A 14,485-nucleotide genomic window follows, 5' to 3' on the forward strand; every position below is an offset into this window, starting at 1 on the left:
CATCTAGAAATGGCTAAGCATGCTACTGTTAACCAGTTGAAGCAAGGAGGGGTGCAATTTATAAATTAACTTGTTGGCACACTGCTGAAATGAGACGATTTTGTAAATATGTGTGTGTATATAAGTTAAATGTATATAGACATTCCAGAAATGAGTGTACAACTTAAAAAAAAAAAAAAAAAATAGTAGGCCTAGGCCTATTTCATAACTTTCGGAAATATGTGATCAGAAATTCCTGTTGAAGTGAGCTTGCAATTTTTTATTTATAATTTAGCCATAAATGAGATATTTTAGTTGTGAGTGCAGGTAAATGTAATGTACCATGTTTTAAGTGTTCTGATTTATTTGGTCTCTCATTGTGTTTGCATGTGCGTTGTATGTATACAAAAAAACAATTTTGGTCATTTGTGAGTTTTAGAGGGCAGATAGCACTTAAGGTGTTCATTGTTTTCTCTCTTTCCCTCAAGGCTACCAATGTGTATAATTTTTAACCTGAAATATTATAAAACAATAGCAAATTTCCAACTGGTAGTATATTTAATATTCAGATACAAGAACTGCGTAAATAGCAGTTTACACCTTGAAATTCAAATTTTTCCGGGGGTGGGTCTCCGGACCCCTCTCTTACAAAGTGTGGTCGATGATCCATTGGCGAGGAGGGGTGACTACTGATGAGACTACTCAGAAGTTGGCATCCCTGTTTCTATTTACGTCGCAGTTTTCAGGAACGTAACCCCAACGTAAACCGAGGACTTACTGTATATTAGTACTGTAAATCGATTTTAATGGCAGTAGTGTTTTAATTAAAACGTTTGTCAGCAAGCACACTTACCTGATTGGAAAACAAATTATTTTGATCAGCATACACACTTATGGAAAAATACATTTGATTAACACCATTTTGATTATTGCTCTGTTTTCCTGGAACGAATTAGGGCATTACTTCGAGGGGTGGGTGTGTATTGTCTTCCCATTGCACCAGCTCATTCCATAGAACCAATAGGTTCCTTCTTGCACTAAACAGTGTATTAACTACATCTTCAAGTCTTTATGTAACTGGGGCTCGCCTCTAGATTTGTAGCAAGAATTAATTTTTTATGTATCACTGAAAACATTTTTGCAGAATAATTACCAGATACCACATGTTATTACAAAATTAGTGGAATTGATTTCGGTCTAAACAAAGATGACTTTTTTATAGTTATATTATTTTTAAAGTGAAACTATTCACTGATAAAAAAAAATTTTTATGTATTATAAAACAATTCTATAGCTCTCTGGCACGTAAAAATGTGCTTGTGTTTTATATTTGATTTTTAAAAATTTTAATTTAATCATGCATGTTTGGAGTATTGTAGTAAGTAAAATCAAATTTAAGTAAAGCCTGGTTTAACTTATTTTAATTCCTATCATTGCTGTAAAAACCCTAAGCCATTCTGAATTGAACTGTACCCAAATTTTTCAAAGGGTTTTATCAATTTAAAGTAGGTTATAGTGATTTTTATGTGATAATTTAACAAATAAATTTATATTTGGTTAGTATCTTCAATTTTTCCAATCAGTCCAACCGTGATATGTTACCTCATCAAATTTATAATTATTTGCATTCTTGTAACTGTTTATTTACTATATTTAACTACATTACAATATTATGAATCATTGAGAAGATTATACATGAATGATCGAGTTTCTCAGATACGTTTCTTAGCATGCCACATCACAGAAGACCTGGTGTACTGTATTCATTTAATATGCAAGTTATTTTTGTAACCTAGTTTTTTTTTTATTATTTAAATACCTGTATTTACAGTTATTTGTAGAGGTCTGGAAATTGTTTGGAATCATTTAATGATATACACTTAATTTAAAACATTTTTGGACATAATACGATTGGGCCACAGTTTATCTGACTGCTCACAACTTGATAAGCGTATAGCATGTAAATAGTCAAATGAAATTTAACTTGGTGAAAATTAAAGTGGCTCCTAGTCAGAATGGCAGACAATGAACAAATGACTAGGCCTGAGAAAATCATTACTATGAAGTCTTACATACAGGGCAGAGAACCCACAAAATTTCCATGCCTTTATTTATTTTTTCCATCATGAGCAGTGTCCATCTTCTTTAGTCAGTCATTTTCAATTTTTCAGCTTTGTTAAGTCACCTGGCTCATTTTCCTCCATTCATGTTGCTCCATTTACATCTACTCTTCATGCTAACCTCAAGTCAGCTATTTTAGTATATTTGTCCTACTTCTGCTAGTCCTTCCATTTAATGTCTGCCCTTCCCATAGATCTTCTTTATTTAATTTCCTTTCTCAAGTTTCTTAGGCATTCTATTTTCTTCATTCACATCACCTGCCCAAACCAATTTTCCTTCTCTTTTTTTTCAATTACTCAACCTTTTGTGTGTCCTGTGTCCCTAATATCTCCACACCTTTACTCTGTTTCTCCTGGTGGCATGCATATTCCGCACAGGCATCTCGTGTCTGGTAGCTGCAACATGCTGGTCCATGATTCCTGTTCATTTGTTCCCATTGTCCTGTCTTCCATTCCTGTGTTCCATCACCAGGTTTGTCGTTCACCCTGTGTTAGCACTGGTCACTGTTAAGGCTTCTTGACCCATTTCTTTTGTATCTTGCCTTTGGAAGTGGTCCTACTTCCTAAATAATTAATTTTTTTTACCATTTACACCTCTTTTTCTTCTAGTTTTAAATTCCTGTTCAAGTAGTTATTCTTGTTCTTATTCACTATTATGATGTCTTCTAAGATCTAATTCGTATTTTCTAAGGGTTCTTGTTCATTTTATGAGTTTTCTCTTTCCGTTTTCTCATTTTCTCTTCCTCCCCTGCCCTAGTCATGAAATCATCCAAAATTATGCTCATTTGCGTTCATTTGACTTTGTACTTGAGTTTCAATGTAATCAACAGTTTTGTTGGAAGCGAGGGAAATGATTGGCATACTTTCTTGTCTGCTGCCCCCCTTTTTTTTTGATCAATCAGACAATCTATCTTTTGCTCTCACTCAATTGTTATGTTTCTTTGAAAGTTGATTATCCTACTTTCTTCTGCTTATTTCTCTTTTACTTAAACATATCCATATTGTTCAAAAATATCACCTTTTGGTACCTCTAGTTATTATGGTCAAGTAAATGAGTTGTTGATATCTGGTGATGGTCATATATGTGGTTATGTGGTGGTTAATAGTAGTAATAACAATGACTCTGAGAACGCAGAAATATCTCTTACAGAAAGGAATGTTACAGGATTATCTTTGAAGATTCTTGAGTTGGAATTAGACTAGTGATACAAAAACCGCCTTACAGGTTGTGTAATAAAAAATATTTTGCTGTAATATGAAAATCTGAACAATAGCGAAGTAGGTATCTACAGCGTTTACTCAAGAAGATGTGACTTCACACTTTTGTTCAGAAGGTAAGAAAGCATCAAGTACATCAGTAAATAGTGGTGGTTGATTAGAGTTGGGCAATTAAATTCTTTATTTTCTCTTATATTATGTCAAAAATCTGCATTATAGCCTTCTCTGAAATAACACTTTCAGATGATTCTGAGCTTGCTTCTACTGTTTTTCTTTTTCTTTCCCTTTTACTGGTTATGGTTTTTTTGTTAGGTAAAGTTATTCATAAAAACAAAACCTGTTCATGGAAAGTACGTTTATTTAAAAAAAGGTCGAGTATACAAGAGCACGCCAAACAATCTATATTAATAATTCCCTAAACAAAAACCTTTCTTCAACTTTAAATAGAAAAACCAAAACTCTAACGCGAACGCAAGCCACTTGAATCGGACGTGAACTAACGTGTCGTAGTACACACTTGACACGAAAGAATGCGGACTATCAAATGTAGTTAACTCGGCACCTGACAGAGAGCGCGCGTTGTATGCACTCGGAGAGATATCGATATTCGGCTACGTGCGCGCACTCTATACCGGAAGCAACATAACCAAACATGAATGATGCGCTGGCTACATTTTTTTAAGCGGTACGCCGCGGCAACTCAAGATTAAGGAAATAATGTTTAAAAACGTCTTTATAAGAAAATTTACACGTCAAACAACTTCTTATTTCCGTTAATAAAATAAATTAGTGGTAATGACCGAAATTAAATTTTAGATTATACCTAAACCGCGGTGACGCAGACGATCAGATAAAGGAAATAACGTTTAAAAACGTCCTTATAAGAAAATTTACACGTCAAACAACTTCGTATTTTTCTGTTAATTTATTAAGTAAGTGGTAATGACCGAATAAATATTAGATTTCTACTTTAAAATACATCGTTTTATACGAAAAAGATACCTACACAAGTGCTCGGCATCTACTAGCGGGACCAAAAACATAATGCAACGTTTACGCGAGAAGTTTTTTTATCCCAATTTTGACAGCCTAAAATATGGTTGCGACGATTACGCGCGTGCGACCATTGTGCGATAAAACACGGTAATTGAAATAAGTATGAGTTTAGAAACCATCACTTACACAATATTTGACAAAAAAAAATAGAATAAATACATTTTAATCAAGCATCTTAAGTGTGTGTGGGCATTGCGACTCCAGATTTAGAATGAACATTAAGCACACAGAGTTACAAATTATATTTTTTAAGTTTTCCGTTATTATTTTTGTTTAAGGGTTGTGTAAAGGGATTAAGTTATGTTTTATCATAACATATTCATATCTCCATAGCATAGAAAGCTGTACGTAAGAATCTTTGCATAAATAACAAAAAAATTAAGTATAGTACTTTTCTGTAAGGTTCTTGACATTTTTAACTTCAGATTAGCCTCAGTCTGGTGTATTAAAAAAGCCTTTTTCTAGCTTAATATGAATGTAATATCTGTTTTTTTCTTCATTAGAAATGAAATAATGAAGCTTTTTTTATTGGTGAATATAACATGTACCTCTAATGTGTAAGGAAATTATACATACATTAGTGATATTCTCAATGTTAGAACAAATGTGCATTTACTAATATTCAGTATTTTTATGGGTACAGACAATATTCTATAAAGAAGTTTTAAGTCAAACACAGTTATTGAAAAATCAACATTTTCCCTTATATTTTGAAGAAAATTACTTAAAAGTCAAGTAAAGTAGTCATGCAGTTTGTAACATATGTATTGATACCATTCATTACTATAATATTAGATTACTACTCTACACGCTGTATTTCTTTAAATAGTTTGATTTAGGCTGTTTGAAGACATTGAATTGCATGTGCAGTAGAATATGTATCATCAGAGTAATAGTACCATTCTCACGTTGGGGCACAGTAGCAGTTATCTAAAGCACTTAATACATCCAGTGTAATTTTTAATTTTCAATGTTATTGTGAGTTTGCCATCGTTAAGTAGTGATACAGTTTTCCCATACTGTCGAGTATACAGGGTTAAACTCAGTGAATGCCATCTGTTTAGAAAAAAAAGTTTGCTATTTAAAATTTGTGATATGAAAACTCTGCCTTCTTACTCGAATGACCATCATTGCTGAATGTTAAATGATTCAAAGATCCTCCCTCAAACTAGGTCACACTATGACATTGTGGCATGGTTACATACAACTTTTGCACAGAGGCTTAAGACGATGGGACATCCAAACAATTTAGTTCTGACAGTGCTGATGAGTTTGAATCATACCGTTGTGTTTGGATAGAAGCCATGTGAGCATAACACATTAGCGATCCTGGTGACTCATGGCACTTATCAGTTATGGATTTTGCCTGGAGGTTTTGTCACATTGTTTCTGCCTGGTTTGTTTCTCCAGTCTTGCAAAGGAAACAAAAGCAAGTATGTGATCATGTGCCTCGAGCTTCATGAGGAGGCTAACAAAGACCCAGGTTTCATCTCTAGGATACAAACTTATTATGAAACTCAGATTCACAGTTATTTCCCAGAAACCAATCAATAAGTGTTGTAGAGGGGGTCGAAGATATACGAGGGTTATTTTTTTTTCAACCTCCGATCGGCTGTAATAAAAAAACGGGAATGAATTGGGAAATTATTTTAAAGTCAAAAGAAACGTACATCTTTACTCTATTTTTCCACATAATCACCGTGCAGATTGAGGCATTTGTCGTACCGATGCACCAGCTTTCCAATACCCTCTGCATAAAATGATGCCTCCTGCCTATTCATCCACGTTTTAACAGTGCCCTGCAGTGTGATTACAGTTTCATTTCTCCATAGCATACCCATTAATCGATACCCTAATCGCTCGTACACGAATCGACACGTCTCGTAGTGTTTACCCCCTTCCACCAACCATGTGGAGCGGCCAACTCACATCTCAGTTGAAGCTTGGTTATGGGAATGTCAACATGGCTGCAACGATAAACTGGCACCGAGTGACTATCACCTTTTCCCCACGTTGAAAAAGTGGCTTGGAGGACGATGCTTCAACACCAATGATGAACTGCAGAGCACTGTTAAAACGTGGCTGAATAGGCAGGAGGCATCATTTTATGCAGAGGGTATTGGAAAGCTGGTGCATCGGTACGACAAATGCCTCAATCTGCACGGTGATTATGTGGAAAAATAGAGTAAAGATGTACGTTTCTTTTGACTTTAAAATAATTTCCCAATTCATTCCCGTTTTTTTATTACAGCCGATCGGAGGTTGAAAAAAAAATAACCCTCGTATAAACCAACTGTTTCCAGTGTCCTCTTATCAGTCTGTTTATCCCTGATGACGGGAACAGATCTCAGTTCCTGAAACGTCGCAACTCTTTTTTCTTTGGTAGCCTACTATGTTCATCTGTGCTGTCGTTATTTTGGTGTCCAGAATATTTGTTTAGTCACATCGCTGGGTAGCATATGTGTCTTGTGTGTTGTTGTTCTGCCAAGTTTATCTGTCTAGCATCATCGTTGGTTTCGTCTGTTTGTCGCTGTGTTGTCCAAGGTTGTTTTTTCTCTTTATTTACTGTGTTTATTGCAACTGTCTCATTGTTATCAGCCCACTGTGTTTATTTGTGCTGTGACATAATTTTGTCTAATTCCTTCCATAGAATTCTGTGTACAGTCAATGCATTTCAATTTTGACATCAGATTATTTTAGCTGGTTTGTGTGTGTTTGCATATTCATCTTTTTTGACCATTACTAATGTTTATATTTGACATACAGTGTAACCAGCAGTGGAGTAAATCCACAAAAAAATTTAAGTCAATCTTCCCCATCCATTTCAATAATCATTCAAAGAACTTGACAACATTAGCGTCTGATCCAAAGGCAATTATATTATAGTGCGTATTTGACTGCATCCAGAGAAAAACATTTCATTGTGGTTTTGAGTCATGAAAAAACGTGTTATATTGTTGTGTGCTTTCCAAAGGCGACTTCCTTGAAAAGGTAATGGCAATCAAAATCGAGTAAGCTAATCCGTAACATTTTCATTGATATATCTTTTGGGAATATTCTGATTGCATCTCGTAAATATGAGTTATTACAGCAAATGATTTAAAATTAGTATGTCTTTATCAAAATTTAAGAAAACAATCATTTGTAATTTTGTTTCCAGGTGTAAAGAAGATGGATGCGGAAAAGCCTTTATCGCTTCTCACCATTTAAAGAACCATCTTCGCACTCATACAGGGGAGCGCCCATATTCTTGTTCCCATATAGAGTGTGGCCGTGTTTTTTCCACTCCTCATAGCTTAAAGTCTCACATCAAAATGCATGAAAAAAGTGACTCACAACTTAGCAGTAAAAATAAGGATGACCAAGCAGTAAGTTATCCTGTGATGTTTAAACTATTGAAGATATGTTTAAATTTAATGTTTACATGAATAATATATATTTAAGTTAAATTATTACATTTCCTTTGCTTTATTTATGTTTTTAAGTGATGTTTGTTGAAGCAAGATGTCCACCTGCTTTTGTAATTCAAATATAGTGTTTGTAGTCCTGTGCATGTTACCAGTGTGTATTACTTATTTGTGATCATGATATGCATAACGGTGCTACACAGATGTTTTTTGACAATACTTTTGTACAACTTGGAACATGTAATTGTGGCGGTCTACGTAAAAAGAGCTCATGTGATATGGTAACCAAATAAATGCATGAATTCATATTGCAAGAAATTAAAAATAATTATTGCTCTGTTATTGAAATGCAACAAAGTTAATTTCATTATCTCATCTAAAGTTAATTACTATTAATTTGATTTTTTTAACAAGGGTTTACTTATGTTGAAATTGTATAATGTATTTTCTTTTTTTCTTTTTAGTTTTTGGACAAACATGTAAAGAAAAGTAAAAGTAAAACTTGCAGTTTTTGGAATTTTTACCTTTAATTTAATGCACTAACAAAGTGTTTGTCTTCCTCTATTATAAATGAAAACAAAATATATTATCTCACATCTGCTTAGTTTCTTTTATTGACCTCTGGCCAGAGACACTGCTCAAAAAATATATTCGTGAAGTCTTGCACAGATTCAGACATCACAGCTTTTTTCATTTTAACAATAAAGTCTTTGTCTTCCTCACTTAAGAAACTAAACAAACTTCTTACATCTCTTCTTTTTTTTACCTCAGGCTGTGGAGACTGCTCGACAATAACATTGTCTAAGCCTTGTATATCAGTTATCTCAATACCGAACACAAGGTTTCCCTGTATGTCCGAGAGCATAGAATGGTGGTACCATAACTCTAAATTAATGTTTTATGATCTTATATTTCATGATAGTGAAGGATATTTTATGTTTTTATGTAGGCTTGGTATAAAAAAACTGACACATTTGCCCCATTCCTTCAGCATTCCTTTGCCCATTATAACCTCAAATGGTGATGGATTCATCCGGCATGTTTTCGTTGCCTCAAGATAAGGCTTCGCACTCCCAATCACCTCTCTTTTGTTCTTTTTTTTTCCTGATCAATCCTAAAATTCTGTCACACTTTGAAAAGCTGTGTCCTCTTACAGCGAAGAGTTGCAAGATACATTGTAATTTGGTAAACCATGGACAAATTTTGATCATTGTAATGTTTATGTTTTGCCCTCCAGCTGCATCTGATACGAAAACTATTGTGGACACAGGAAGAAATTTATCAAACTGTTTCTTCAGGCAATCATACAGAAACTACAGGGTCCAATTTTTTTCTTCCTATCACACTTGCTAAAACAGTAACAATAGCTAGAATTATCATTAAAAATATGAATGTTAAAGCAGTACAGTCAAAATGTTCATTTATAAAATGGAGTGTTTACATTCAACTTTGGAATTGGACATATTTGAGCATAATCAATTTCTATTATTAGAAGTGTTGGATCTTCTTTGCATTTATCTATGTAGCTGTTATGCAACTTTCTTCGTTGTCAAAATTTCCTTTTGTGAAAATCATAACATGGGGGCACAGATCATTTGATTATTTTTTCCAGTTTCATCTTGCATTCTTCACAAAAAATCACAAACATCAGTCTTTGGTTTACATGCACTATAGGGAAAATATGTCTTTCACAAAGGTTTGTCAGATTTTTCTTTGTAGTAATCTTTAAACATGTTGTATATGTATTTTATAGTAAGCATTTTATTGTCAGAATACAGTATATTACTTTTTTCTCTACAGTAGTGGCTCTTGCTCTTGTCATGGTGTGTTGAACTAAGATGTTCACCCATCATTTCTATCACTTCATCAGATATATTTCTCTTGGAATGATTCATTCAGTAATTTTTTTTTAATTATTAGAATACATTTTAGAAAGACTTGAAACAAGCTTACAATAAATTTACAACAAACCTTTGTCCTATAATTGCTCTCAACAATGTTATTACTGTATATACCTAAGTATGGTCTCTTCCCCCCCCCCCCCCCCCCAATTCTCACATTTTTCTCTTAGATTCTAATGCAAGTTACATATGTTTTCCCAAGAAACAATTTTGAAGATTTTTTTTTGATCAATATAAAATAAATCTAATATATCTACATGTGCTTCAAAAGTTATCTTCTATCTTCTCATAACAGTTTTCATAACAGTGCTCAGGAACCAATGTAAAAAAATTTTTGAACTCACTTCTTTTCCTGAAGAAGAGATATAACCTTTTCCTAGAAGAACATGTTTCATTTTCACATTCTTATGCTATATGTACTTCTGTTAATAAACAGTCTTTCTTTTTCTCCAAGGTGTAGCCATACTATCTTCAATAACATTTCTCTCATCACTATTCACTTCAAGGAATAAAATAACAGAAATATTTGCAATTTTCATAAGTAATAGCAGCTTACACTCACAACAAAGGCAACGCGAATCATAGAGGAAAAGCAACTCTAATAGTTTGTAAATAAACCACAGAACAATGCATTGTGAAATAGTTACACATTTGATTTCAAACAGGAGTACCAACCTTAATTTTTGAGATATTTGAATGGAAATGTCAATGGAAATGTGCTTTAAATCATGGCGAAAAAGATTATGCATTCTGTGTTAAATGGGCATATAGACAAATGTGACCATTTTACGTAGACCATCTCAATTGATGATACTAGTGATTGCATAACAAATTAATAACTCTTCAAAGTTCATACATTTGCTGATAATTTATTTGTTGCTTATTTGTATTCAGTATTTGCTAATATTTGAGTGGCACCCAGGTGAGATCATGCTATACAGACAAAGTACAGACAGGAACAAACACAGTTCCTGTACTCTCTCACCTTCCAACAGGACTGTTTCTTCAGAGAAGTTAAAATAGAATGGAACATATACAGTCAAACCTCTTACATACAAACTTGAAGGGACCATAATTCAGGCACTTTGTTATAATGAGGTTTGCATTAAACTTACTATTACAAAAATTACAAAAAAAAAATTAGCAGCTTAAACTTTATGATTTTCTAATATTGTCGAATGACGACAGCTGAATATATTATTATGAACAGGGGGAAACAGGATTTATAAAGGTAACCCAATTAAATTAATATCTCTTTATTTACTATACTATAATTTAGACTTTATCTCGTAAAGTGTTAAAAGTCCGGGAACCAAAGAAGCATTCAGACATTGCAACGCCTGACAAGGAAAGGGAGAGGGGTTGACAGGTAGCAGTCAGATGACATGCGCCTCACATTCCAAGGCCACGCACAAATGAGTGGTGGGGGGGGGGGGGGGGGGACACAATAAGGCAGACTACCCATCTCGTAACAATATTGTTTAGTAATTTTACTTTTGGTTGTACCATTTCCTTTGTGTTCACTTCACTAAATAACATGAGTTCATTGCATTTATGCTTTGTAACCATTATTGAATTCTAATTCAAACATTTAGAATATCATGTTAATAAAACAACTGTTGCACACGTAGTTTGAAATTAAAATTAGCCTCATTCTCATGGACATTATGTCATAGAGGGTAAAGTTACAATGCTTCACGATGTACAACCTATAGAGTATGAGTGTAAATCAAACTTGTGTTCATTTCATTAAAAAAAATTAAAAAAAATGGCATTCTTACTTTTTAAGGGCCTTACCTACCAGGTACACATTCAGTGTGCAGAGTTTCAGAAGAAACCACACAATTGTAAAACCACCCAAGATATCCAAGTGGTGTCTGTTTACGAAAAGCATTTAAGAACATGCTGAGGGTGGATAGGTAGTTCTGTTTCTGTATTTATTTTTTAAACTGTATTTTTAGGAGAGTCAAAATGGCTAAAATGCATGTTTCCAGATTTATTTTTAGAAATGAAACCCCCGATACAGGTTCTTGAAAGCACCCAAGGGCCTTGCATTACACCTTTATTTTAATTTCTCCACCATCTAATGTTATGGTTACCACTCAAATTTCATAGTGGCTTTATGCACAACGGTTAAAAGCAACACCGTGATAGAAGTACAGTAAACTCTCGATTATCCGTGTTAATTGGGACCTTCCGATGCCCGGATAATTGAATGCCCATAAAAAACCCCGGATAATCCGTTTCACCACTTAAAAATGGTGTATTTACTGGCAAAAGAGGGTCTCTTCAGTAGAATTATATGAGTACAAACAAAGGCTTTGTATACCGCGTCCCAGCTTATTGGACCGTAAACAATACTGGTACTGTGTTGCCGCCACCCTTCTCCTGTCCCCTTTATTGCTTCGGGAGGGAGAGCGGCGGCAGTCCCAACTCAGCATCTCCCTCCACCCTTGACCTAAACCAAACATACAAAGCATTGTCAACATCTGTGTGGGTAGATGTTTTCATGCTTTTATGTTTAGAAGGCCCTGCCACACTGTCTGATCTACTAGCAAACTGCAAAAGTTTTTCTTCACTTTTATTAATGTCTCGCACTGTTTGGATTCCAATTTCATATTCCTGTGCTAATTTCGCGGCAGTTTCTCCTTTTTTTAACCTGTCCACAACTTTTAACTTCTCTGCTATTGTCAGCACTTTACGTTTCCTTTTACCAGACATCATTACAAAAACAAATGTTCCTGGGAGAACTGATGTTAATAACTGCGTGAAAAATGCCTCTTCCAGCCGTAAGGAGTGTGGAAAAGTAAAAGAGGTAGAGGGACCTTTTTTTTTTAGCGTGGCGGGGCGCTGTGAAAAGAAAATTTAAAAGGGGGGGGGGGTGGGGGAGGGAGTTGAGCCGGGGTCACTGCATTCCTTTTTGGTTTAAAGTGTGACAAATTGATGGGTGAAGGTGGCGGGGGAACGAGGGTCTGAAGGGTCAGGTAAAAGGCTTTCTGACACAGCAGTAAAAAAAAAAAAAAGTGCGGGCGTAGCCACACCCGGTCTTTTTTTTTTACAACTTCATAAAAAAATCAAGCACGGATAACCCGAAAACCGGATAATCCAGGCCCGGATAATCGAGAGTTTACTGTACCAGAGAGCATCACACTTATCATCCGACCTCCCTAACATAGATACACCCCTGACTATGGGGGCCCCTTAAGTTACCAACACAACTGAAAGAGCAAAATGTTTTTTTTATCTCCAATTCTCATATCTTGAGCTGCGACATCATTGATATTTGGCGTATTGGTTGATTTTATTGACATGCATTATGATGATTGAGCATACACATTTTTATTTTCGTTTTTGCAGTAATCAAATTCATGTTAACTATTAAATATTTCCATAGTACCATGCGGAAATAAAACTATTTGGAATTTCACATTAACTGTATTTGGTAATAAATAAACTGCTTAGCATTTAAAACCTTATATTGTTCATTGGGACTGTAAACACTATGAAACTCATTAATGGCAGTTTCATCTAAAGCTGTCTTGTAATAATGAGTGAAGACATGCATTTGGGTTTTTGTTTTATGGCAGAAACTGCGGTTATTTTTAGTTTAAAGTGGTGTATTTTATCTGAAAGTGGTATTATTTTACACAGTTATTTTGTTTATTACATCAAGTTTGACCAGAATATTTACATTTTTCTTTTCAAAATACCAATAGAATCTTGTAATTTATTCAGCACTGAAGCTTATCACTATTACTGGCTGTATATAGTAATGCACCACTTGGAAAAATGATATCGTACATATACTATAACACAACAAAAAATGGCATAACTGTATGTTTTGCTAAATAATGGAAAATGTTGATTATTGGAGGTATGATTTGGTAGAAAGCAAATGTACCTATGTGAGAAGTAACCAGATACCAAATTAAAAAAAAATATATCTTGTTACTCGAGGTTTGGTGTACAAGTAAAATCTCTATTCATCATATTTCAGGAAACCAGCAAATTCATTTAATGATATTTTAACTGTTAATCCTGAGTTATGACTTCTTTTAAAGGCAGAGTTGTAATCACAAACTAAATTAACACCAGCAATCAGTACATCACAATTATAGTGGAGGTTTCTTTCCTTTGTGTATGCCAATATCAGTATGTATTTAAATTGCAATTACTATTTATAAACATATAAAGATTCTTTAACATGTAAACAACCATCATGAAAGCGATACATAAAACCAGAATAAAGTTTCCATAGAACTACAGATAATGTAGAAGCACTTCTTAGTTAAATGGTTGCTGGCCACAAACGAAATACCACATAGTGAAGTAAAAATACCAACTGAACTATTTATTATGTAGCTTTTAACATCTGGCTGATTGCATTCACATAGTTTTCTATTGAAGCATATTATCTTTGGTGATGGTACCATGTTTTTAAACACCAAATGATGCGGACAAATAAAAATAAAACAATATTCAGAAAAATAATGTATGCAAACATTTTTCATTGTTTCATGCAATGTTTGGACCCACTTATATCATTTAAATTGATTTAAGTTCATTTTAAAATGTCAATTTGGCAGTATTTAAAGTTTTTTTTAACTATGAAAAATTTACATTTTCTCCAAATATCACCTAAATTTGCGTAAAAAATTGTGTCATCACAAATGTGACAATTGCATTATTAATGAGTTTTTACTATAGCTTTGTTTTTTGCATATTGATGTAGGTACTGTTTTGTGCATAATAGTTGCAAAGTAATGATCTGGTAGAATATATGCTAATTACTACTAGTTAGCTA

The 14,485-nt window shown here is 34.0% G+C and overlaps 1 protein-coding gene across 3 annotated transcripts in view; it reads left to right on the plus strand.

The window, feature by feature from the left end:
* LOC134529560 (zinc finger protein 148-like) overlaps positions 1 to 14,485 on the plus strand; it is a 66,988-nt gene that overhangs the window by 41,017 nt on the left and 11,486 nt on the right. For 2 of the 3 annotated variants that reach the window (XM_063363779.1, XM_063363780.1), the window contains one exon: positions 7,534 to 7,741. In XM_063363779.1, the coding sequence (XP_063219849.1) occupies positions 7,534 to 7,741 (208 nt within the window). Of the gene's footprint in view, positions 1 to 3,264; positions 3,434 to 7,533; positions 7,742 to 14,485 lie in introns of all 3 variants that reach the window. The other variant, XM_063363781.1, reaches the window with a different exon arrangement.

Source organism: Bacillus rossius, chromosome 2 (genome assembly GCF_032445375.1).
Source record: "Bacillus rossius redtenbacheri isolate Brsri chromosome 2, Brsri_v3, whole genome shotgun sequence".
Taxonomy (NCBI): domain Eukaryota; kingdom Metazoa; phylum Arthropoda; class Insecta; order Phasmatodea; family Bacillidae; genus Bacillus; species Bacillus rossius.